The sequence below is a fragment of the Tauraco erythrolophus genome, chromosome 10 (assembly GCF_009769465.1).
Source record: "Tauraco erythrolophus isolate bTauEry1 chromosome 10, bTauEry1.pri, whole genome shotgun sequence".
NCBI classification, from domain to species: Eukaryota; Metazoa; Chordata; class Aves; order Musophagiformes; family Musophagidae; genus Tauraco; species Tauraco erythrolophus.
Genome location: NC_141474.1, coordinates 3,583,730 through 3,610,713, shown reverse-complemented (window position 1 = coordinate 3,610,713; position 26,984 = coordinate 3,583,730). Strand labels below are relative to the sequence as shown.

General features: G+C 41.7%; 1 protein-coding gene across 2 annotated transcripts in view; it reads left to right on the top strand.

Moving 5' to 3' along the window:
• Nucleotides 1-26,984, top strand: part of RGL1 (ral guanine nucleotide dissociation stimulator like 1) — a 79,003-nt gene that overhangs the window by 6,431 nt on the left and 45,588 nt on the right. For both annotated transcript variants that reach the window (XM_086617258.1, XM_086617257.1), the window contains exon 3: nucleotides 22,944-23,152. In XM_086617258.1, the coding sequence (XP_086473384.1) occupies nucleotides 22,944-23,152 (209 nt within the window). The remainder of the gene's footprint in view (nucleotides 1-22,943; nucleotides 23,153-26,984) is intronic.

The following is a 26,984-nucleotide window of genomic DNA, read 5'->3' as shown; positions in this document are numbered from 1 at the left end:
AATCTGTTTGTTTGAAAGTCTACTCTTGAAATCACTCAAAAAAGTTAGTCTCTGGAGAGACTGAGGAGTTCTAAGGTAGGTGAAGGACCTGTTGAAAAAGAGCTGCTGCTGCAGCTCAAGCTGAAAGAGGGACTGTTGGTCTGGAGACAGGTGCTTATGGGAGCTCTGCATGGGTCAGTCCTGCAACTGAACTGTTCTCATGTCTATGTTAGGGTCAGTGACATAAAAGCAGAAGCATGCTGACAAAATCTGATTGTCTGGCAGAGGAAGAAAACACCTGGAGGATGGAAATATCCTACAGGCTGTTGTTGAGGGTTGCTGTAACAGAAGTGGGTCGAAATTAAGTAGCACAGAACGAAAAGGCATGTTTCTGCATGAATTAAAATAATTTCTTTTATAGAATGATATTTTTTGTCGTCATCCCTTCCAACTTGGGGTGTATTAGTCAAGCACAAGATACGGGAGCCACCAGGATGATGCAAAACAGAAAAGTTGAATGTGATGCTCAGTTGTTTTAGATTATTGCCGGCAGAGATGGAAATCGTGAAGCCCCTTGTAGAGTGTCCTGGCTCACAGTCTGTAATTCTGGTCATTTTGAGAAAGTTGATTTGAACTGGGAGACAGGAGAGAGGAGTTTGGGGATCATGAAGAAAATGATGACTATGTCTGATTATAATCTGAAGACTATAGTTTAGTTAGGTTAACAAAATGAAGATTTAGGGAGTATATGATACAAGGGAGGGAAAAGAACCATTCACACTAGCTATAGACTGGTGTATAAATTATTAGAAATTAGAAGAAAGTTTCAAATCATCAGAGCAATGAGATAGTGGAGTGGTGCTCGGGCGAGAGCGAAGGAAGCAAAGAGCCCAACAGCATCAACATTGGAGCTGGATCCGTTGGTGAAGAGGATTATAAGGTAATTTCCTTTGACAGCAGAACACAGCATCCTCCAATTGTATGTTTCTAAGCCAAGAGGAAATAGGAGAGCAAGAAAGTGTGTGCAGCAAAGGGGAGGATTGGGGTAGATCGTTGATGTGGAAGTTGCATTTTTGAGGGAAAAAAGTGGGAGTTTGTGACAAGAGAAAAGGAGAGATCCGGGTGTATAATCAGAGAGGGGGAGGTTGGTTGTGCAGAGCTGGTTGTGTGTAAAAGAAAAAGAGGAGAAGAGAGGCTGCCAGAAGAGAATGTTCGGGAGCAGGTACTTTGTGGAGAAGTCTTCCATAGTGTTATTCGGGCTGATGAAGAAGAGGTGTGGCTGTAAAGCCTTCGTTAATTCAAGGTAGACAGTGATGCTCATCTCTCCTGCTGCTGGAGAGACCAGTATGCGAAGAGGAGGTCGCTGTCAAATTTTAAATTTGAAGTTGTTGCTCCAGAGGCAGTGAGAGAAGGGCAGGTGGGAGCGAGGATACGGCAGGAAGAGGGGGAAAATGGATGAAGAGAGTGCCTGGTTTGCATGGGTGTCTGAATACACACTGGGAAGTGGAATATGGAGAAGTGGATGCAGAGAAGTAGCAGGGAGGTGTTAGAAGATGTTGGTGTGGAACTGGAGGAGGGGGACCAGTGGTGTAAGAAAAATCGAGCGGGTGCAGCACTGCGGAAAACGAGCGGTGAAAAGCAGGGGTGAGGCACGGGCGGGTGGGCAAGGAGATTACAAAATGGAAAGCAAACAAGGCCTCCTAATGCTTGCGAATGTCTTTCCGATCGGAGCCCTTTATCCAAGAAGGAGCGAGGAAGAGACCTGCGCTCTGCCTCTGGAATTTTTACTGGGGCAGGTCGGAGGAAATGCGGCCAGGAACGGGAGTTCCCCCAGTTCTCTGCGCACTGGAGAAGGTCTGTAGAGGCTGTATCTCCACGTCCTCAATGATTGTTAAGCTTCCAGAGCCAGTCCTCGAGCATCAAATCTCTTACCCCGCTGATGGATGACTCAGACCACTCTTCCTTTGCTTCTTAAATATCCAGATAACAGAGCAGCACTATACTTCCTCCTGGCCAGTGCTTCCTGGTTTAGTTAGCCATTGGTTACATGGCTAGAGTGGATTTTAAATATTTATTTTTCCCTTTCTGCTTTCTATTTTTTTGGCCATAGCTGAACTTCTGGCTCTGGGGTTTGTTCAGGCAGAGATTGATTCAGAACACTGCTTGTCTCAAGGTGTCTTTAATGCTGTAACATTGGGTGTGTAGCAGAGCGTGTTCTTTCAAAACTATAAATGAACTGCTGCAAAAAGGTGCTTTAAATACCTTCAAAATTCTCAAAGGGGAAAAGCTGAAAAGTACCAAATCTCTCGTAAAATATTTTTGTGTTTTCTTAACACTGACATTATTTGATAACTACCTTTTCTGAGAATTTTGTGGTGTTTTAAAAATGAATTTTGAAGTATTGTCTCACACTGCACACTGCATTTGACCACAAGTTTGGCTTCTGAACACCTCTACAGTCACATACATTGGCAGGAAGCTTGTGTCGGAGAGTTCAGGCAGAAAAACATTACAAAAATGTCTGTCTAACTAATCAGTATCCCAGTTAGGACCCAGGACATAACTTTCTCTCTGACAATATGTCAGAAAAGAAGATTTAGTTCAGATATTTTTCTCTCCAACACTGACCTCCTAAATATGGGCTGAGATTTAAATGGTGCCTGGAACCGTCAACATTTTTGGAACATCAAAAAACCTCAGATTTTCTGTGGGCCTGTTCCTGCCTTCCCATATGCCCTTCTGAGCCAGCTCTGTGATTTCTTTTTTGTCTTACTCTTGGGTCCCAGATGTTCTGGTCAAGTGTAGTTTCCTGTGCAATCAGCAGGCAAGGACTTGGCTGGTCTTTGTCCTTGCTGCAGCTTGCTGTTTTGTCTCTTGATTTATAGCATATGTTGGTCCCTTTGGCTAAATCAGACACTTTGGAGTCAGGTTCCAGCAGCCTGTCCCAACCGCCCAGACCAAAGCCAGGGTGTAGTTCTGACTGTACGTTTGGCAGAAGCAGAAAAGTAGTTCCCAAGGAGCTGACAGGCTCCCTACAGAAACTGGGTTGCACCATCGTCTGCTCCGAATGCCATCTTCTCTGAGGAGCTGTCTTGGAGATGGAGAAGGATGAAAGGTGGGGTGTGCTCACACTGATTTTTGCATGGTGGAAGATGCTTGTCAGATGCTGGAGAGCCACAAAGTAGATAGACAGGAGATTTCAGGGGGATCTGAATTATTATACACCAGCAACCTGGTGTAGTGGAGGGTGTCCCTGCCCATGGCAGGGGGGTTGGAACTAGATGATCTTTGAGGTCCCTTCCAAACCCAAACTGTTCTATGATTTTACCAATAGACAGGCACGTAGTTATCAAAAAGAGATAACTTGGCATCTTGTTCAGTTTGCCTTTTGGTTTTGAGTAGGCCTTTTCCTCCTCTCCTTTCCTTCAGTCATGGACATAGTAGTGCCACAGCATCGTAGCCTTTATTAATGACTTCTTATGGAATATTTTGCTCCTTACTTCCTGGTTCAGGCACTGATCTCTGCTCCAGGGCTATTCCAAGCAGCACTCTTTGATGCGTTCATCAGCTGGGTAATAGAGGCTGTGTGTGGAACAGGCACTCAGAAATGAAACCTGAGCTTATTATGAGTTTTAAAATGGAAGCCTGAAAGATTACTGCCTTTTACTTTCCCAGTTCCAAATACAAAACGTGTAATTAGAAGGGTAACTGGCCTCGTAGCACAGTATCATGCTCTCAGTTGAGTTTAAAACCTCCCATTCCAAGCTGTCAAAGGGTGACAGGACGGCAGCGCTTTAATCTTGCGGTGTTATTAACACCGAGTTGAGGTTGTAGGATGCTCCTGCGAGGCCACACGGAACTAGAGGAGCGAGAGACACAGGCAGCCTCCCTTCCTATAGCGCTGTGCAGAGGCATCTCTCCCTAAATGATCCTTATAGTCAGTGGAACAGCAAGAGGGAAGGGAAGCCTCTTGAGCAAAAGTTCTGATTTTGCACCGGTCGTGTGCGACTGCGTTTCAGGAATCTCACAGCCAGCCTGCTTATGTAGGAAAACTTGCTTTTGGCACACTTTCAGTTTACCTGTGACACGGAGGAAATGTAATGACATCCTGTGCTATAAATGATCTCCACTGGGAATTCCTCTAATAGCCAGGATGCCTGTTGTTTTAAGCTATGCTTCTTGGCTGGTAGAGGTTCTCCTTGAAGTCTAGCATCCTAACTGTCTCACTGCTGACATCACTGAATGTTATCTTGGTTGCTTTTTCAAGAAGAAATAAGGGAAAGGAATTAAAAAAAAAAAAATCAGCTTGCTCTGCAAAGAAACTAGCATTTTCTTCCTGAATGCTAGAAGATCTAGGTCACTTGTTGGGTTAAAGGAGTGTTGGCAAGGGATGTGGCTATGTGTCATCGGAAAGCCTGGGAGAAGCAGCGTACGAACAGGACTGAGATGCTGCGGAGAGAACAGCCCTGGAGAAACCATTAGTTTTACAGTTTGGGTTTTGATGTTTTCATTTAAGAAACAGGCTGAAGCATTGCGAGCGTGTTAGTCACGCTTGGATTTAAACTTAGCCTTGGTAAAGCTAATTAAAAATATGTTTAGTGACGGCGCGTAAATGCACGCTTTGAACTTGCATCTTTTACTACTGCTGGAGGAATCTGTTTTCTAAATATACAGCTTCCTACAACCAGCACTGTGAGGGGGTCCAGCTGTGTGAAGAAAGGAGCACAAAGTGATCCGATCACGGCCTGGCCCCTTGGAGAAAATGGGGTTACCTTGTGTGAAAGGGGTAAACGGATGCGAACTCAGTGGGAATCCTGTTCTTCCCTGTCTGTGCAGCCAGTGTGTAGTATCTTGTAAACCAGAGGCAAAATGTGTGTGATGTCTTAATGTTGTTTATCACCCCAGTAAGATAGTATCAAAGATGTTCAAAGGTTACCTTTTTTTTTCTTTTCTTTCTTTTTTTTTTTTTAAACACCAGTAAAACAGAATGTCCCTCTTGCACGTGGAATATTATATTCTTAGCAGATTACTCAGACAGCAGCAAAGTTGCTTTTGTCCAGTGGATGTGGACTGAGTTAGTACACCGTTCTTTGAACCCTGGGATGGTATTTCAGTATGTTTTATTTGCGTACTTTTCTGTATCTCCGCACAGTCAACACAGATACATCTCGACTTCGTTCCTAAAGAGCCGAGGAGCTGACCGGTAGCTGTCTCCAGGGACTTGTCATAGTTTGTCCCCGCAGTCAACCAGAACTTCTTTTGCCCTTGATTCACCCCCTGAACACTCTCTTTTCATGTTCAGTGGCCATACAAGCTCTTGAGAAGTGACTCGTAGTTCTTTGTGGATGACACACCAGCATGTAGGTTTACACTTAGGGCTGAACTGTAAATTATGTTCTTGCACTTTCTGGAATACAAATTTTATTGAGATGCATGAGAATGTGTTTTGTTTGGGGTTTTTTAATAAAGTTTTAAAGCTGTAGTGAGGAATTCTATGTTTTGGACATAGAAATCCATTTACTATTTATGTAAATCACTTTACTTCGGACCAAAATGAACTCATGCTAGCGCCTGGATACAGCTGCTCTGTAGTTCAGTTCAGCACCATGCCACCAATAATTTAGGGACCAGAAGGAAAATAAAAACATATCCAAGTGAAATGATAATGATCTTGCATTCTTACAGCATCTTTCATCCAAATGACTTTCAAAGCACGGCTGCAAGTTTTCCCCAGACAGACTATGTGAAATATGTTGTAATGTAACATAGTACAAAAGTATGATTTGGGTGAGGCTTAAGACTCGGCAGCAGTGCTCTTGCCTGGGTAGGGTTCCCCTTTATTTGGGGAGGTGGGAAAAAGAGGAGAAAAAAGTGTTTCTGGGACAATGTGACTTTAAGAAGGCTATTTTTTGAAGTTGCCGAAGAGGTCGAAGCATTAGAAAAAGTTCTGGGGTCGACGGATTAGCTGTCAGAGTTGCATGGCAATATTTATTTAGTGGTTTCATAGTGTTATCACACTGATATCTTCTCCACATGTGGCATATATGCCACAAAGAGCAGCTGCTTAACAATGCACAGCAGCACATTGAAACAATTTAGGACCAGAAGTGAATTAATTGAAACCACTCCGGGAGAAGACCTGGGCTTTGGAGAGTCCAGAGTTTTGTGGAAGCGTTGGTCCACCGTGCAGCAGCAGTTGAGAAAGCAAGCTCAGATATTAAGCTGTGGCATGGAAGCAGGGAATGAAGCGAAGCTTAGAAATTACTGCTAAAGAGATTACAGTAGCACCTCACTTATTCCTGACGCTTGTTCCCTCATCTCAAAGATAAGAGGACTAGAAGAGGAATCCACAGATGGGAAAGGATTGTTGGCGTTTGGAGACACTGGAAAGGCGAGGACTGTTAAATTTGCATCTTGGTGCAAGTAGCGTTGATGCGCAGGTTTAACAATAAATGCATTTGCTAAATCTTCACAGGATTGAGGCTTGATACTGGCAATGGAAAGGAGGATATAGCGAAGGCTTTTAAAATAGTGAGTGGAGAAGGGACTTTTTATCTCCAGGGAGTGTTTGGTGCATTTGAAAGCAAGGGAGGGGAAAAGATGTGCAGTTTTACATTGTATGTAGTTAACCTGAAGGACTCACTATTGGAAGAAATAATTGGGTCCAACTGAGTCTTGAAGGATTCAGAAAGGTTTAGACATTTATATAAATAATGAGAACAAATGCATGAATCCTAAATGAGATTCAAAATACAAGACATGTAACGTTTTGTGATTCGGGTGTAAAACAAACACCTCGTGCAGTTGAGAAGGATCTTTCCCTTTAGACTGGTTATTCTGTACGTTATGGGTGTTATTTCTTCACCTTCCTCTCTAGCATATGGCCTTTGTCAGAGGGAAAAACTTCTAGTTTAGTTTAAAATGACAATTATTATGTGTTGCTGTTTATAAAGCTCTGGTTTCAATTTGTTTGCAGCAAATATTTAACGAGGCAGAATAAAATTGAACACAGGCACTCATAAAAAGAATCATGAGAACTTTAATGTCCAGAAGATGTCAGGGCCATGTTGCAACATAGTATGGGAGTTTGTTGTGGGCCTGTTTTCCAGCAGTCCTGCAACCTCCTCCTGGTCAATGAGAGCTCTGAGTGCTCAGATCCTGCTCTTTTTTTGGTGTGTAACCCAAAAGTTTGCGTCCTTTCTGGTTTAGACTCCGCGAACGTAGGAATCGTGTGGGTTGCCCTTTGCTTTACCCCATTCAGCTTCATAATAGCTGCTTTAAAAATAAGGCAGCTAGAGCAGAGTATGGTACTCTACATGTGGTCTCATCAGACCTTTTATGCAGTGGAAGAATAATGTCCTTTGACTTGCTTCGGTACCCTTTATTTATACTTTGGCAGAATTGTTTGCTTTTTGTTGCCGCTTCCAAGCGTTGTGCTGAAAGATTTAATGTTCTGCCTACTCTAACCCTTCAGATCTTTTCTCTGATCCGTGTGCCACAGTGTGACCTTTGAGGGTAGTACTTTCAACAGACTTTTTTGCTGGCCTCTTACGTTTCCCTATGTTTAGTTGCATAAGCCATCTGTTGCCCGTCAGAGTGTCGCTGCCCTTTAACAGCTTTGGCAATCAAAATGAAATTTTGGCAGCCTCCACCTTAGGTGTGAAGCTTTCTGCCATTTTGCATGGTAGTGGTCGTGAACCTTTTGCTCTGTCACCTTACTGGGTTACAGTCTGATGGAGTTTTTACGTGTTCCTCTTTGCCACCGATTTGTGTCCGAATACTAATTTATGTCCCAATTTTTGCAATCGTTCTCGCATAGCTCAGCCCTGCATGAGTGCAGAAGTTATTGCACGCTGCAAATGGCACTGAAATTTGTGGGGATGGCCCCTTGGCTGCTGTGGCACCACTTGTCTCCCCTGGCTTAAAAATATTATGAAATCTTCACTGAGAAGAAACCATTTTGCTGCATGTGATATTGAGCACATGCATTATTTCGTATGTAAATCCTGCCGTACCGATTTGAGGACAATCGTGGCACTGGATTTAGGAAGATACTGCAAGTCAGGAGTCCTGTCCTCAATATTCATTTGCTAATGATGCACTCTGGGGCTTGCATTGACCAACTTGTCTTCTGGGGGTTTAATGTTCTCACCTGTAATATGCTCCCTACTCGTTTTGACGTTTAGTGATCCGAGGAATGTAGAGGCAAACTCCTGTGCTTTAATACAACTGTATAGATTCAAACAGGTTGCCCAGGGAAGTTGTAGATGCCCCATCCCTGGAAGTGTTCAAGGCCAGGTTGGATGAGGCTTTGGGCAACCTGGTGTAGTGGAGGGTTTCCCTGCCCATGGCAGGGGGGTTGGGACTAGATGATCTTTGAGGTCCCTTCCAACTCGAACCATTCTATAATTCTACGAGAGAGAAAACTCTGCTACTGTGCTGGACACGTAAGAAAAGTTCTGTAGTAGAGCAAGATCCTCCTGATCTGCCCTGTGACTCTCGTCGTACAGTCTTTACTGGTGAAATTTTGCAGAGCAGTGTACTCTGCTGCTCGCAGATGCAGAGGCTTGACTCTCCTAATCCCTTCGGTGAAGAAAAAGGGTGTTGGACGAGACACCAGACTTTATCTCCTTCTTGAAACCTTCCAGCAGGACCTCAGGCGTGCCCCACACAGAAGACTGCCTCTCCCATGGGAGCGGGTTGCTGTATTGGAGTGGCTTGCAGTGGCTTTGAGGTCTTCGTGGGTCTCCAGCTGATGGCCTGTGGACTACAGCTGGCAGTGCTGCTGCGGGGCCGCAATGGCTCTAACAAGGTGTAGGCATTTCAAATGCTTTTGCGGAGTGATCCTGTTATTATATTCTATTCTTTCATCTATTTTCCTCTTATGTTCTTCCCACCTTTTTTGTTGTGAAAGCAGTTTAAAGGATTATTTTCTTTTTCCCTCCCACCCCCTCAGTGGCTTTGTACAGTTGCCTTTCTCCTTGTGAAGGTTCAACCTTTCTCCCAGTCACCAGCTATTCCTTTCTAAGCAGTCCATGGGCTCTTTGTGTGAGTAAAACAACATGTTTTTATTACAAAATGGCATTTTCTATTGAAAGATCTCAGAACGATTGAACAATATGGAGTGACTGAATGCTTTGAGATGTGTTCAAACCATCAGAGCTATTGGGCTTCGCACTGGAGACTCATGATATATCTCATGTAGGCTTCCTTATCCCAGTGACTCCTTCTGACTCTTAAAAATCAATGATCTAAACTTCTGAGTACCTACATATCCTAAAGCAGAAAGAGACCATCACATGTTAAAGAGCTATCTAGGGTTTTATTTCCGCCTGTATATAGTCTATGCCCTACCTAAACTTGCCTAAAAACGCTTGCGTGCGCTGAATCGTATGGTGTTTCTGTTTGGACTCCAATCAAGTGCAGGATGTCCTTCAGTTGTTTATAGTCTTCTCTTGGATAAAACTCATCAGATGAGGTTGGTAAAGCTTTGTTGGTGTTGGGATGCAAATGGCAAGTCAGTACATCCTTCAGGATGAGCTGTTGTCTTCAGTGTGAAAGAAATTACTTAACTAAATGCTCCTGAGGTGCATTTGGAAGCCAGTTTAAATATTACATGCAAGTACAACAAGAAAATGATTATGAAGATATGCCTATGCATCCTTTTGTCTGTTTGCTTGCTTTGTAGTCATCTCTGGCCCTACCTGCGGTGCGTTTTGTATTTTTAGAGTAAAAACCCTTTAGGGCAGGGATGGTGCCTTACGTTTTGGCATGGCAGCCGTTGTGCTGCTGTTGGAAATGTTTCATAAGGAACAATAATGTGTTTCATTTGGAAGTCAGATCTTTATGCTTCTGTGTTCTTCCCATGGAGTGCTTGGGATTGATTCTGGCTGTGTGTTTGGTGTGCTGAAAATGTGAATGAACTCTTGCACACTTACTTAAACTGTGAGGTTTGCATTCTTTGTGCAAAACCAGCCGTCCTGTTCGGAAAACATCAGGTGCTCGGAGAGTTAGAACAGGACAGAGAAGAACAGAGGTATGCTATTAACTCCTGATGGGTGATTAAACAACAACCAGAAAAAAAAAAGAACAGACCAGACAGTAAGTGTGGGCGATTTCTGCTTTATCTGACAGCCTGACTTTTGCTCTTTCTTTCCCCCCTACTTGTAAGCTATACTTATTTCGCATTCCAACTCAATACTTCCACGTAATTATGTGTGTGTTTTGATTCGCGTCCGTTGCCTAAGGATTTAAGTTCAGCTGCGACATAGCATTCTTAAACTGAAATACAAACGTCCGCAGCGGGTTCAGCCCAGCGCACGCAACCCGTGCTGCCTTCTGCCAACTCGGAAGAGATGGGTTAATGGCCTGGTGCTGTAGTTACAAGAATGCAGTGGTTTGTGTAGGTATGCAAGATGTTGCCATATGCTTCTGCAGTTTGCCATGCGAAATGCAGAATTTGTCGTAGAGAGGATGCCTATAGAACTGGCACAAGGATGTTGCCATCATGGGTATGGTACATACAGACACACATATATTCATACAGAGGCACTCCTGGCATGAGGATGTTGCCATCATGGGTATGGTACATACAGGCACACATATATTCATATATAGGCACTCCCTCTCTCTCTCTAGATAAATATATATATATATATGTATGTGTACAAGCAAAGAATCCTAAGAGATTCTATAATCTGATCCCCTGTGATATCTAGATAATATAGTAAAAATGCAGTTTGGCCTGATCTAGTATTTTTGGACTCTTTCAGAACTTAAATAAACATTCGAGATGGTAACTCTTAATATTAGGTAATATTAGCTTACTATTACTTCTTTTGCTACTCAGGCCCCACCCTGGAGAGGTCTCTTAGTGTCAAAACAAAGGGTAGTAAAAAGCCCAGCTGTTGAAATGAAGTTTATAATGCAGTTTAGGTATGTATTCATGCTGCGGTCATAAAAATGGTTTACTTACTGCTAACCCATTTCTTTTATAAAAGATTTAAACAGCTTGGCAACAGAGATTGCTCACAGTAATTATTATGAAACATGTAACAACATTTCCTGGGTATTTTTTCTTCCACAAAAATACCTTATGGTTCAAGTTCAGTTTATTTTAAAATCTTAATCAGTCTTCTGCTAAATATTTTCTCCTCTGTCAGAATGCATTTACTCTCCCCACACCTACACTTTTATTTTCCAGCTATTCACACGCTGTTAAAATCCGTCACTCTTGCCTTGCGTTTACACTGAGTGCAGTAGCAGTTTACACTGATTTCCTGACTCAGTATAATTTTAATTTCTGTATACTGTTTCAGCAAGCTTTACAGTGTGAAAGGAAAGCCAACAATACAGTCAGGATGAATAAAACCATTTTGGGTTATGTAATGTGCATTCATGCTACTGTTACGCAACAGAATTATTACTTGTGGCATCCTTAAATCCGTTTGGAGTTCAGCAGCGTTGCCTGCTGTCTCATACAGGACGTTCTTTGTTTCTGTTGACCGAGAAGAAAGTGAGGATGAGCTTCATGATTAAATTAAATTACATTCCTGGAAGGGGGAAAAAAAATAATGTGACCTTTCGCAGGAAAATTATTGCAGTTTTTGACTACCAACAATGTAGGTACTGGTGAAAATGGTCTTGATGTTTCTGAATGGACAAAATACAGTTTTTTCATGTTGACTTGTAATTTTCCTAAAACGATGTGACTCTTGCAGTATTAAATCTGTCTGATTGTGTTAGTGGTAACGTCAATCATCCCTTCTCTTTGCTATACTTGGCATTTATTAAAAAACGACAGCATGTTTTGGTTTAGCATTTTTCATGAAAGCAGCGTAGCAAATGGCTTCACCGACTAGTGTTTCACAAACAAAATTTGTATAATAGATTTCCACTGGTATTTCTTAGGGTATGGAATAGAGTTGCTGCCATCTTTGACATCCAGGCAGCTCATAAATATGAGGATAATTGAGAATTTTCACGTTCTGTGCAGAGTTGACATCGTTGGGCTGATATTATAACGGTAGTAAGTGACATCAAAATTCATTTGCCTGGAAATAATCCTGGGATGCTGCGCCTTATGTCAAAATAATCCAGGGTCATACATTAGGGAGGTGGGAAGGGATACAATATTAAAATTGCAGTTATTGCAGCATAAGCATTGAGGTGGATGAGACCAGGAGATGAGGCTTGGGAGAAGGTTACATACAAAGACTTGGAGGACAAGGCTTTCGATTTCAAGGCGGGCTATGAGCTATTTATGGGCTTGCACGGTGACTTTAGCAGCTGTATTTTTTTTATATCTGGGAGGATATTGATGTGAGTGACATGGGGAGAAAGGTCTAGTGTTGTAGGCCTTTGATATCTAGATTGATTTAAAATAGGAGAAGGCATTCTGTGTAGAGGCCACAGTGTTGTCATATGTTGTTGAGTCAGGTAACCTGACTTCTGCTAGCTTATACATTCTGCCTGGTACAAAGTTCTTTAACATTTGCATACAAAAAGAGTCCTGGAAGGACAAAAAGGGACTAATAAGTGCTTTTAGGTCAGGAATTTAGCCTAAGCTGCCTAACTTATTGAAGTGAGGAAGGTAGGTTGTTACTCCTGCACGTTCGTGTTTGTTAGAAACGCTCTTAAAGTTGGGAAGTTGACATGACTGTAGCCATTTAGGCCACATTTTCAGAGTTTAGTTAGCTCTTCTGTAGATTTACACGCCAAGAAGTGAATTCCATTACGCGTATTCAACCTGGCTGCTTACAATGCATATCGGTGTGTCATGTAATTTAACTAAACTATCACAATAATTTCTGACAGTATTCTTTTTTCCCAATATTTGTTCGTACCTGGGTTTGTACTACTCCTTGCTCTCTGTGCCCTTAGTCGTTGGCTCGTGACAGTATTCTCCAATCGCTCAGTAACAGCATAAAAGCAAAGGCCACGTGAAGGTCTCTTCTGCTGAACGCTCTGGTGTCTCAACCCTCTATTAAGATCTAGACTGACTGGTATTGCGTGACGCTGGCAGGTGACTCCTCCAAGGATGGTAAAATGGGTGAGGAGGAACTGGGGAGAAGTTTTCATTTGGGTAAGAGACGATTTGTTTTCGGGTTCCTAGTAGACCTTATGAAGAACTGGGCTGGGGTCTGGCCTTTTGAGCTGAATGTATGGATTCGTCAGGTTTTCAGTTGCCATTTCTAGCTTCTGCCACCTGCTCGTTGCAACAAAACTGGGTTGGTTTGGTGGTCTTCTACATCTGTTATATGGACTCAGTGCAGATGGCTCATCTGTGCATGGGCTAAGCAGTGTATACTGCTTAGTTTCATAGAGTGCTTGTCATCTATGGACTCTGAAGTACTTTATAGAGGAGGTTAGTGTAAATCTGCCCTTCCATAGCTGGAAAAACTGAGGGACACAGAGGTCTTGCATATGGCCACCCAAGAGGCTACTGTTACCATCGCTTGAATTTCCAGACTGCTAAGACCCTCTTGAGCCACCTTTGAGGACCTCCCAGGATGGACACTTCTTCTTGGAAGACTGTCATATGAAGAGCCAAACCCCTACCATCTGCAGTTAACAGACATTCTGCTTAATGCAGCTAAAATTTTTTGAAAAGAGCTAAAATCTGTGAGTAGAGAAAATAGTTGCCCGACTTGCAAAGGACAGCCAGAAGTTCTGCCTAAACTTAGTGGTGGCCGAACGCCTTTTGGCTGTGTAATCTGATTTGTCTTAACGTTTTATAGAGATAGATGATATTAACTTCTGGGGTGGTGAACAGTGGAAACATCCTGCTTGATTACGCTGTGTTTTCAGGTAATCATAACTGAGGTTTGCATTCTGTGTACAGGTACAATATTTGCTGTGCTGTGAGCTTGAACCTCAAAGTACTCCCTGGGTGTATCTAGAGTCAGGATTACTGAAAGCTGTTTCAGAGTCAAGTGAAATATTTGAGCTGCCAGCCACCTTTTGTACTATTTTTCCTTGCTCAACACCCCTCATTGCCTCCTTTATGGTTCCTAGTAAGTAACTCAGCCTGGGAACCGTAGGCAGGCTTTGGCACCTACGCATTCCCAGGACAGACTGGAAGCGGTGAGAGCATGGGGAGGCAGGAAGAGAAGCTAAGACAAGTGTTGTTAGCAGAAGCAGTAATTACTATTTACTGTTTCTGGGGCACAGGGGAACTACCCCAGCTGCCTATTTCCCTCTCTTAGGGACCCTCTATAATCCATACCTGTAAAAGCTTTTATTAGTTTTGACAGTTAATCACTGTTTTATACGAGTCCGAAGACTCTACGTAGAGCGCTTCCCTCATGGAGACACTATGTAACGCCTTCTTTGTCTCCAGAAGTCAAAACATTTTACAAAATGGGCTGATTTTACTGCCAAAAAGTGCAATAAAACCTATTTCCTTGCCTTTGTTCTAGTGCCTTACTCACTTAGCTATTTTTTTGAGTATTTATTTACTGCTCGGTTTGATGATTGGACATTTTGATATTCCTGTCCACTGAAGAGAAGACAATGCCGAGTTTTACAGAAGTAATTCTCCTCTAATATAGAAGGGCTTTGGAAAGATATTAAATATGGGACACATTTGTTTGCTGGGTTAGAAGAGTGTTTCTAGTAAATGTCATTTGATGACAGCTATTCCTCAAACAATATAAGATGCACATGACTAAGAGTCTTACCTGACTTACTGGTTTCTTTTTCTTGCTTTTCTATTTTAAATTACGAACTTGCTAAGCTTCAATGTCCAATAAAAACCACCACAAGGAGTGTTTATACATACTGATGTATTATGAAAATAGTACGTCCCTGGCATGTTTACAAGAGAAAAAGATTGTGGTGAACTGCAGAAGTGTGAAACATGTCAAACAAAAATAAAAAAGGGTTTAAGTAATCTGATTCTTCAGGTTCAGTTGACTCAATGAAGACCATAAGTCAGATAAGAGAAGAGGGTAAGAGGGCTTGTCTTGGTTTTGTTAAAAGTCCTTCTAGCAAGAGACACGAGAAGGATGAGAAGGACCTTTTTGTAAGTAGGAAGCAATGAGCAGGTAAATGCATAAATCGTACACGAAAGCTAGAGATGGAGATTTGGGGCTAAGCTGTTGGGGCAACTTTTGATCTCTTTAAAAACCTGATATGCTGCATAGTGAACCTCTCAGAGGGCTTAATTCTCACTGAATAATATGACTACGTTCCTTTGCTGCACAGATGCTTCTAAGAAGTGGGCCAAATTCGGAGGAGGAATTTATATGTTCCCAGGGCCGTATAAGTTCTCCCATTTGTAAGAGTTGGACAATGCCATTTTAACGTAGACCTCTTTGAAGATTCAATTTCTTAATGCACTTGCTGAAACTCCTTTTGAGGCATGCAGTGAGAGGTGATGTGTAAATTCCTTTTGCTTTGATTCATTTACAGCTAGTCCCACATAACTCACTGATACCCAAATGAGTCTAAATTTGCATAACTTCAGAAGGTGTGAGAATGCACAGCTCAGCACCATGGCATGCCTGTTTTTTTTTCTTGTTTTCCCCAGAGTGGCTTTAAGTAGCTTCAAGGTGCCTGAATGAAAGGGTTCTAACTGAGCAACAGCATTTGTGTAAGAGGCTTTTTTTTTTCTTTTCTTTTTTTACCTCTAAATCTGACCCACAGCTTTTGTTACTCTTTGCCAGCTCTTCAGACAGATACCAGCCAGGCTGCAAGCTCTAAGGATACGAGAGAATGAGAATGCCTTTTGTATAATGATCATGGAATTAATTGGTCCTGGAAACTCTGGGTTGCTGCCAAGAAAGGTTATTTATGTGGTAAGAAAGGAGAGGAAAAGGGTGGAGCTTTGGAAATCCAGGAATACCCCTAGCTGTCGGATCACAGGAAAGAGCTCATAAAGTTATTTTGGCTTCTGAGTTTGGTGCAGCCAACATGAAGAATTCTGATTTTTTGCAGCAGCATCCAGAATGAGCAAATGGGAGTTGGTGAAGGGGAGAGAGCTCTGCAGAGAGCTCCGGAGTCATTTAATTTCCAAGTGCACCGCACGATAAAAGCAGCCGCTCGCGCAGGGGTGAGCGTCTGTGCTGCCTGGAGTCTGCAGGAGATCCGACCTCCGGCCACCCAAATCCTGCATTCCGAGCCACGACTTCCTAGAGTGGAAATTCTGCTTCAAATGCAGAGTTTTATCTCGTCCAAGCTGTTTTCCAGGCTGAGAGTTGTGCAGAGTGGAGGACAAGGACAGACAGGAGAGTGAGGGGCTGCAAAGGCTCTTAAGTGCCGCCAGCCTTGCAGAAGTGATTGCAAGAGGAAGCACGGCTGTGTGCACCCAGGGACCTGCTCAGAATACTTGTGACTTCCTTTGATAAAGCTTAGTCTGGTCACTCGTCTTTCTAGTGTGCAAATATGTGGTATTGTTAACGCAAAATTACCACTTTTCATAGGATTCTTGAATTTTTTAATGGTCGTGTGGTGTGTTGGGGGGCAGTCAGGGCAATGTGTGCAAGTTTGAGTCAGTTCAGCCTGACTGTCAGCTGCTGTGGGTTTTATCTGTCCATATACATACTGGACACTCATCCTTCCTTTTAAGGAGCAGGCTTAATTAAAAAGTTCATTAAGATCTTTGTTGGAAGGAAACACTATGTCAAATAAGTTGTTAATATCTTTGCAGTTGCTCTTCATAAAAATGCTTGACTAAAGCGAGTAGGAGTCTTACGTAGCATCTTGAAAAACTATTATTAGGTTCTGTGTGGTTTTGCCATGGAATCCTTCAAACAACATTTCTGTTTCATCTGTCTTTGCTACTTTCTTTAAGTGATGTGTGACTGCATGTTAAATGAAGGATGCCTTAGGTTTTTCTTCTATCAGACTGGTGTTATGGACACTTGTGTTTCTGGAGCTTTTGAAGCTTAATCATTTCATGATTATTATTTTTTATTTCTTTCTTTTTTCCCAGGTGATACTGTAAAAGTTGGCCTGGGTATCACAGGGATGATTGTAGATGTTGAACGCTTATGCTGGAGAGCCTGTGTGTAAGGAAGCCAAAAAAAAAAAATATATATATATATATATAAAAGTAAAATCACAAAAAGCATCTTATTCCTAATTTCAGAAGGTTAAAGCTGATTCACATTTAGGCAAACAGTGAAATGAAACAGTCATTCTTGATCAGAGTGCCTTAATTTTAGTTAACTTCAAAGTTACAACAATTTAGGCAGTTTTATTCCAGCGTAGGGTGTCTGTCCAGTAAGTTAATAAAAATAGCTAGAGTGGAAAACTACTCAGCTGGGAAAGTGGTAACTTTCAAGGAAAGTCAAAAGCATTTGAAAACCTGTCAAAATCAGTAAAAATGGAGTAAAAAAAACTAGTAACACTAGTTTGTTAGGGACTCTTGAAAATAATTTGGCAGAATTTTTAAATAAAACAAATCTTTACTAAAGTGGCAATGTCTTAAATGACTAAGCCTGAAGAATATTTGATTTCTGATTTACTTATTTTGATTTTGGTTGTTTTCTTTCAGTACTTTTTTCCAGCCTGCCTGATGAAAAACAATTACATTGATGTCGTTCCATGATTCTCACTTTCAGAATCTCAACAGATAATATTTGCACTGGAAAAAAACCCGCATACCAGTGTTTTTTTGGGTAAAAGCAATTGTTTCCAGTGATATTTATGAAATAATAACTACAATTCTGCGTGTCGTTATTTGTGTAGCAGCCTGGTTTTGTACCATTCAGAATTTGAACTATTTTTTTGCCTTGACTCTCGACTCCTTCTTGCTATATCATTAACTTCGGAGATGGTGGCATTTATAATTAATTTATAATAGTAGAATCATAGTATGGTTTGGGTTGGAAGGGACCTTCAGGATCATCTAGTTCCAACCCCCCTGCCGTGGGCAGGGACACCTTCCACTACACCAGGTTGCTCAAAGCCTCATCCAACCTGGCCTTGAACACTTCCAGGGATGGGGCATCCACAGCTTCTCTGGGCAACCTGATCCAGTGCCTCACCACAATCCCGTTGAAGGTTAACAGGTAGTGTTTGTACCTTTGGCCCACGGGGCTGTGGCATCCAGATTTGTATTTTGATTGTTAAACTGAGTGAAATACCTGGCAGCTTTTGGGGCGTGTGGAAGTTTTGCTTTATTTTCCTGTCATAGATAGGCAAAACAGCAAGAGATGAGCGTATCGTGGCCAGTTCTCGCAGCGAAGGACTGCCAGGAAGTGGAGGTCGTGGTATTGAAGGTTGCAGGTGATGCCACACCAGATTCGTACAGGAGCGTTGCTTTTACACGCTGAGTAACAAGCTGCTTGTAACTCAGGGCTGGAGTAAGCAGGTCCTGTGTTGGTGGCTGTTGCAGAGAGAAGACATCTGGTGGACGTTATGCTGCTTCCTCATCCTGCAATTGTGTGTGTGGCTGTGTTGTACTTTCACAATGCTTCGGTGAGTCAGGGAGATTGTGTGTGGCTCCAGGAGCTGGCCTGTACCGAGCAGGGTCAGGACCTTCATCATAACCACCTTGGAACCTAATTACAGCTCCTTCAGTACTGGGCATCCACAGCTGGTGTTGGAGTCAGTTTGTGTTTGAAGGAACTTTTTAGCCTGAGTGTGGTTTTTTGAAGTCTGCGTGGAGATCTCCTGTTTCGGCAAGAATTCTATATGTGGGTTACGTTTTGTACTGTATAGCTGTAAGATGATCACCTTAAAAGAGAGAGGGCCCCTCTGAAGGTACAGCATTGCAGAGGTTAGGAAAGATGTTGGAATTACACTAGATCAGTACTTGAGTAGCCTCAAAAAAGGAGGACTTGCAAGAATATACCTCGGTTCAATCTTCCTGCCTTTGCTTGTGAAAGACGCTGTCTATCTGGTAGGAAGCTGTTTGCAGGTTATCAAGACCATAATCCATCGCCTGAAAAATCAAAATGAGACTGTTTCAAAAATATAAAGTAAATCAGACTATAAAAAGCCATATCTGTTTATTTTTAGCCTTGTAGAGGACTGAGAAAATCTTACCAAAGCCCTGAGATGTTGGGGTTTGGTACCTTTGTTAGACTGCTGGACACGTCGTTGAAGGAGATGAAGGGAAGAAGCTGGAGAGCCTTTTTTTGTTGGTTTGATGTACAGAACTCTGCAAAACCTCTGGTGCCTTTAATCGATACCGCCTAAGAGTGATCGCCGCGTGCCGCTGTCAAAACTTCCAAAGAGCTTTAGGAACATCTTTTAGCAGCAGCAGATCCAGCCTTCTTCTGAGCAGACAACACGAAAGCAAACACGAAAACTCTTTTGCCTTTGGGTAGGCTGGCTGTGTCAGTGAAGAGATGGCCTCTTGATGAAATCCAGACGGAGCAGTTTCCTGTTCGCATGCTAACTCAGCCCACAAGGCCAGGGTCTGTTATTGAGCTCCTCTGCCAAGTCCTTTTTCCTTTTAAACTTACAGGCAGAATTGCTAAAATAATACAAATCCTGAAATAATACAATCCCTGAAAGTCTCTTAAAATTACTTCTAGCAGTTTAATGTTTTGCTGGCAAACTCAGTTTTAGATTTTCAGGGTTTGGGGTTGGTTTTAGTTTAGTTTGGTTTATTTATTTATTTATTTATTTATTTATTTATTTATTTATTTAATTTATTTAACATTCTCCCAACATGATGCCTCGGGGAAGTTGCAGTGTTGCAATTAACGGAAAATTTTGTGCATGTATCAATCCTGGAAGCAGATTCTGCCCTTGTTTGGTACACAGTCACATCAGGGAATGAGAGGGTTTTACACACACTGAGTAGAATGTGGCTGTAAGTAAATTGTGAGTGGGGCAATCTGCTGGCTAGACAATTAATAGTTAAATACAGTGGTACAGACTTTCCGCCCTGTTTGAAAGTGGTTGTATTGCATAACTAGTTATTTTCAAAAGTATATTTTAATTGTAAGATGAAAAGTCAGCAAGAAAATGTAATTTTTTTTTTTTCCTAGCACATTTTGCTTAGGGGAAAATTTGAATGAAGGAGATATATAGTGGTGATAACATATCCTTTTAGTGTTTCTGTAATGCTGATGTCATCTATAATGCTATATACACCTTTAAGTTAGGTATATAACAAATCATACACCTTTAAAACAGCTGTAAGGTCTGTGGAACAGAATTTTGCGAGTTGCTCTGGTGTAACCTCGTTCATTGCCTGTGGGGCTGCATCGGGGTGATGGTGCATCGCCTTGTCCGTTTATAAAAGGCATTAATGGGTTCATGGCACGAGACCAACTTACGCAGGCTGTCATTTCACAGCCTGTTCGAACAGACCTACACCTGCCATGCTTCCAGAAATTGTCTTACATCTTGCACCCAAGCTGGTTTTCCTGGTGTCAGCCTGGGTGCTTCTGCAGCTGTGGGGTGAACAAGGTTGGGCGACTTGTCTGGGTTAAACTCGAATGCCCCGAGCAGAGAGATGGGCTCTGTTTTGGCTGGACCACTGTCCCAGTCCAGTTTGCTGTAGCAGATGGGCAGAAGAGGGCCTCTGGGAACAGCTTCAATATGAAATGGTGCCGTTTTGCAGTTGAGATGTGACTGTGATTTCCTAGGATCTCTGCTTCCCTACTGTGACTATGCTCTGTTGGCAGGTCCTTGCGTCTTGATCCTACAAGATGCTCCTGGCTCTTCCAGGGCTTCCTACAGACACCGGGGCACTTTTTTTTTTTTTCCAAAAAACATCCTATGTCTGACCCACTTCTTGTTAGAAAGTCCAGAACGTTGTGGAGTACTGCTATTATTCCTATTTTTTTTCCTTTCCCTATCTGGTCTGATTTTTTTTTTTAATACAGACAGTGGGTTGTGTTTTAATGTAACAACAAGGGTTTGTGGACCTTGTTAAGCTGAGAAATGAGATGTCCTGTAGCAGAGCTTTAGAATAATATTAGACATCTATATTGTTTAAAACAAAAAGAAATATCTATTATAAATAATTCAAAAGCCATGGAAGGTAGTGATGTAAATATGAAGCCGGGTGGGTTATCTATTCCTAATTATTTTAAGAATAGATGAATTTTTTTCTTTGTGGTTTGTCAGTAAGTCATGAAAACGCTGCCTTCATGTCCTCGGTCCAGTTCTAAGGTGTTGTGCTAACAACTGGAATATTGTTAGCCTTGTTGTTTCTAACTCAAACCTCAGTAGGCAGCTTCCTGGAGCAAAACTTCTGGTCGAAATGGCCATGTGTCTGGTGCTGTTTCATCAGGATGAATTTGAGCCCATCTTGTCAAGGAACCACGGAGAAACCCAAAATATGGATTGCGTTGTTACTTAGGGGAGTCTCTTAATCTGTGCAAATACTGACTTAATATTCAAAACCCAGAAGAGCTGTTAAATTATAAAATATTTCTGAAAGGCTGGGAAATCTGACCCAATCATATACTGTCTGGTATCGTGATACAGCAGAAGTTGTTACCCCGGAGGGGAAGGTTGTGATTCAGAGAGAACCATCCCAGCGGTCCCAGTTGGAAGCTGGAGGAGGAAATCTGCAGTGGAATAATGCTGCAACGAAAATGGGCTGAACTGCTTATTTTTTATCTTGAGTTTGCAGAATTGATGATGCAAAGACTAAGCTAGACTGTTGCGTGTTCTCGCTCAGTACATTTCCTGTAGTATTTTACCACTGATATATTTAATCAAACCTAAAAAGGTCGAATAACTTTTTTTCCAGTTTTGAAATATTTTATGCTGGCCTGATTTTTTTCTTTTACATAATTTCATTAATCCTTGATAGATGCAAGGCTTGCCTTAAGCAAACTACTTTCTAAACTCCTTACATGCAAATAAAGCACCTCTATACTTTGAAAAGACCTATCATTCACTCAGATCACCTTCCAGTAGTTTATTTTTATAAATCATAGCGATGTCTGGGGATTTTTGACAGGGCTTTTCTTTCCACTTATGTTTTCACTTGAACAGGCTCAAGCTATTTCTTTCCCTCAAGGAAAATGACTTTTTTGTTACTGGAGTTTTATTAGTGCTGATGATTTGTGGTTATAGTGATGCAATAGTGATTATATGACACGCATTATTGCGATCGAGGTAAAAGAGCAGGTGTGTCCCAGCACGTGTTCCTCAACTCGTCACGTACGTTACTGGTCTTGAACGTTCCTTCCCGCAGAGACTTGACTCAAAAAGAAGAGAGAAACATTCTGTTAGATTGCTCTTTTTCATTTATAATCTCATTTTTAAAGCTTTTTATCACACATCGTGAACAAATAAGTATCGAAACTAGTCACAAAAATAATTTTCTGAACTGTCCTCTGAGTAGTGGCAGAATTTAAAGGAATGTTTCTAGTTATTTCAGACTTAAATCAAGCTGTAAGCATTAAAACCAAAGGCTGTTTAAAAAATACATGCACACCCAACACCAGACTCTAGCATTGACAAATATTGTGCCAAACGCAACCTGTAAAGGAAAGAGATGTTATAATGACGTGTTTGCAAGAAGACTTTGGCACCCTCCTTGCAAAAGCATCATGAAATCTTTCCCCTCCAAATGTGTTCACGACCTTAGGTTCTGTGTGGCAACCCAAAGTTGGTATTTTCAGTGAGCGAATCGCAAGTGCTGATGCTGAAGGTTGTGGTTAGTTTTCATGTTTATTCAGAAGTTGAGTGAGACACTGAATTACCAGTATTGTTCGCTCAAATAATGTTATTCTTTGTGGGATAATGGATTTTCTTTGAGATAAGAATATGTGATGGGATCATAAGATAACTTGATAGCAGTCAGACCATAAAATATTTTGTGGAGCATGTCAGAGAAGTTTCTTAAACGTAAACTTACTTTAAAAACCTCTGTTATTTGATACAGAATTTGATGTTTGGAGAGCCAAAATTGTTTAGTAACTAAAGATGGACTATTCCTGTGAAAAGGTGGAATTTAATCTGTGTTTCATTGTGCAAGCTGTGTCAGGGATCTGGATTCTGTCTGATTTTTGTGCTTTGTTTTTGATTCAACTTTGTAGGGTGAAGGGGACCAGTTACCTCCAGAACATACTGTCAGCCAGTATGAAACGTGCAAGATCAGGACAATAAAAGCTGGAACTTTGGAAAAACTTGTGGAGAACCTTCTGACAGCTTTTGGGGATAATGATTTTACCTACATCAGTATCTTCCTCTCAACATACAGAGCCTTTGCTTCTACTAAGGAAGTGCTGGAACTTCTCCTTGACAGGTAAGAGTGAGTATATGATGGAAACTAAGCCATCGTTTACATGATAGGGGGATGTTGTCAGGAATTTCTTTACTTTCAGTGGACATGGACAGATGTCAAGACTACCAGAAAATTCAGAATTTCAGCATAAACATAAAATGTGTAAACACATGCTGCCCACATCCTGACTCTCATTAAAGTATAGTCACCAGGCAGGGAAAGCATGTTGTGTCTGGCTGCTAAGGAACCAAACTGGGACTGGCACAAGAAAATTAATATAGCTTCCCCCCCCCCCCCCCCAAAAAAAAAAACCACAACAGAATGCATGGGCTGCAAGGTCATGCCTAGAATAGATCTCTATGTTTTGCTGGGTGCTGGTATTTTCAGACCTAACTGTCCTGTTTGGGGGCTGCTGGTTTGCAACAGGGATTGCACAAATGTAAGAAGGAATTCACTGTCCCCTTCTGTTACTGCACATGAACATGAAGTCATAAATTTCTGCAGACAGCACGAGAACCGCTTAATGTTATAAGAATAGCTTTTATGGTCAGCCTGTTAAATCACATCTGCTGGATCTGCGTAAGTGCTTAGAACATGCAACCTTAGTTTTCTCACCCTAAATTCTAACTGAGATGTGACTGGGTCAGAAGTGATCTTATTTCAGGAGTATCATATTTATTGCATTTTCAAAATCAAGTCATGTACAGAAACAGTTATGCTGGCATATAGTTATTGAAACAGAGGAGTAGCGTAAGAACTCCTGGGTTTTAATTTTGACTTTCCCACTAGGTAGATAAGGAACAAGGCATGGATAAGTTATCTGTGTTTTTCTTTTGTATCTGAAAAGGAGCGTAATACTACTAGCTTTGTAGGAACGCTGTGTGGCTCGATTAATAACGATGTTGAAATGCCTAGCTGCCAGTCCTGCTGTGATTGTAATACCAACTGTGGTTGCTCAAGTGCAGTAACTTCCCAGTTGGGTTAGAAGTCAGCTGAGGAAAGAGCAGCCATCCTGGGGAGCACACAGTACAGTTAGATTTACTACTGTGAGCTTCACCTCTCAGTCCATACCAATTCTAACAGGGAACATGAGGAGCAATAAAAATTGTCGGTGCATGTATACAAGAATATAAAAATGTTGAGGAATTCCTTCTTTTGAAAGGATAATTCTTTCTATACCCTCTGTTTTGGGTTCTATGTTTTGGACATAGAATCATAGCATGGTTAGAGTTGGAAGGGACCTCAAAGATCATCTAGTTCCAACCCCCCTGCCATGAGCAGGGACAGCTTCCACTACACCAGGTTGCCCAAAGCCCCATCCAACCTGGCCTTGAACACTTCCAGGGATGGGGCATCTACAGCTTCTCTGGGCAACCTGTGCCAGTGCCTCACCACCCTCTGAGTAAAAAATTTCTTCCTTAGATCTAATCTAAATCTGCCCTCTTTCAGTTTAAGTCCATTTTCCCTTGTCCTGTCACTACACGTCCTTGTAAAAAGTCCCTCTCCAGCCTTCCTGTAGGCCCCCTTTAAGTACTGGAAGGCTGTTATAAGATCACCACATGCGTATCTTTGAAGAATAAAATATGAAAGGACATCAAGTCTAAGGATTCTAGTAACTTTAAAGAGGAGTTGACTTGCCAAGTGACAGTGTGTCATGAGAACCTCTTGCTTTCTACGCATGTGAGTTGCCAAAGAGCCACAAATTCATAGGAGGCAGCAGTAGTTGTATGCATATACATTGTCACTTTCAGCCAGTAATGCTTCATGGACGATTTGTTTTACTTTCTCTTATAAATATACCTTTTTAACAGAAAAAGTTGGAATAAGTAAAATAGCCTGTGTGAGGATGCTTTGCCCCAAAATGACTATTTTAAATATCATTCCCCTAACAGTGTGGTTTTTGTTGCTCTGTGTTGATGGGTTGCCAGGCTGCTCTCTTGAGGTTCTTATGTATTAATGACGTGTGTCTGGGGAAATTTTCTTTCTGTAATCAATGAGAACTTGTGAGTGGCTCAAATAATGTGAATCAGTCAGTCAAAGGTGGCTTTACACCCGATGACACACATCTTATTTTTCAATTAAAGGCTCTTAAGTTGTCTTAAGACAACTTATTTTGTCTTAAAGTACTTTCAAGTGTCATATTTAAATGCCCAGAAAGCATCTTTATGTGTGTTTCCCACTTAATTCAACATAGTTTTGATATTTAGTAGTTTCCATTCTTATTTCTCTCTTACTGACGTACTTGAGTAATGCAAATAAATGTCCCACCTGAGACTGTGACCTCATTTTATGAATTGCTGTACAAACATGCCTAGAATTGTTTGCAACAGCTCCCACTCTGAAGACCCTCAAGACATCTGAGGGTCTTACTGTCATGAGATGTTAAAGAAAACCAGAGAGGAATATGATGCAGATACTTAGGAGGAGCGTACTGGGACAAAGAGAGTGTAAGGGTTTAACTCATAGTGATGTTTTTGGAATTCAACCTGAGTTTTCACACCTCCATGTTTTTACACGTCCGTATCTGGTTGTTTTTTGCTGTCCTCAGGAGGCAGAAGACTGTTATGCAAAGATTAATTAATATATTGTGCTTATTTAATTTGTATAATTAGAAAAGATCCTGTGTATCTGACAAGCAAGTTTAGAAGCTACTATCAAATCGGTTTAGCTGGGTGATCACCTAAGTGATGTTTTTGGAGGAAGGTTCTTGGTGCTGGGGTGCTGCCTTGGGTCCTTGGTGGTGGGTTGGCTTTGGTCAGTGCAAAGGCCCTGGGCAGGACCAGGAAAGGGCTCTCATAGCTGTTGGGTTGTTTTGTCCTCCTGCGTGCTTCTGCACAGAGAGGTTTGCTTGTATAACCTCTGTGTGGGACAGGTGATGATTTCATGTGCAAGTGTGTGTTTTTTTTTCCTCTTGGTCACCTTACCTGGCTGGATTCATTGGGTGCTCCAGGTGATTCTGCCCAAGAAGCTGAGCTGTGGGTGCTGCTGGAGGTCTGGATGAGCTGAGGCACGGGAAGGCACATTCAGCTGCGGTGACCCTACTCATGCTTCTCTCCTTTTGCCACTAAACAGGGGACATCGCTCTCCAAAACTGTCAATTCAGCCCTTCGGTGACTGCTGAAATAATTAAATCTCTCTGTAATTGAGGATTGAAGCATTTTCAACTCGGGGTTGGGGCCAAAGCGGTAATGCATTGAAACAGCAGTCCATCTTACACTCAATTAGCCTTGCGATGGTTTTGATTGCTTTGTGGTGTTTCATCACCAGCCATTAAAATGTTCAGACTCTGTTAGGCTGCACCGTTATAAGGATGATGAAAAAGTCTTTTGGGAATCTTGCTTTTGCACTGAAGCTTGTGGAGTCCTCTAGATAAATGGTTCTGTTTTCTTCCCATATTTTCCCTTAGTGAAAAGAATCATAGCAACCTAGAAATAGAAACATACAAAACTAGTGAAATATTGAAGTTATAAAATCAGATACTCAAAGATCAGGAATTTGAGAGGTGGAAGAACTCAACATCTGTATGAAGTTCATCATCATGGGCTTTAGTTTCTACTTCTGTGTTGTTTTCTTTAATGTAGGTATTAATGATAGGATTTTAAAAACAGCCTGAACAAAGTAATTGCTCATTCTTTGAGCATCATTGGTCATGAGACACCTAAACTCTTTGGGCTCCAGTGAAAATGGCACCTCCATGCAGTAAAAGTTTCTGTAAATTGCATAGCCGGTGCAATTTAGCTCAGTTAACTCTGCAATTAAGTTCTTAATATTTACGTATCTGGGAATTGCATCTGTAATATTACAGTTGGATTACAACACAAAAGAAGTGGCAAGTCTGACTGATGAGTCTTTC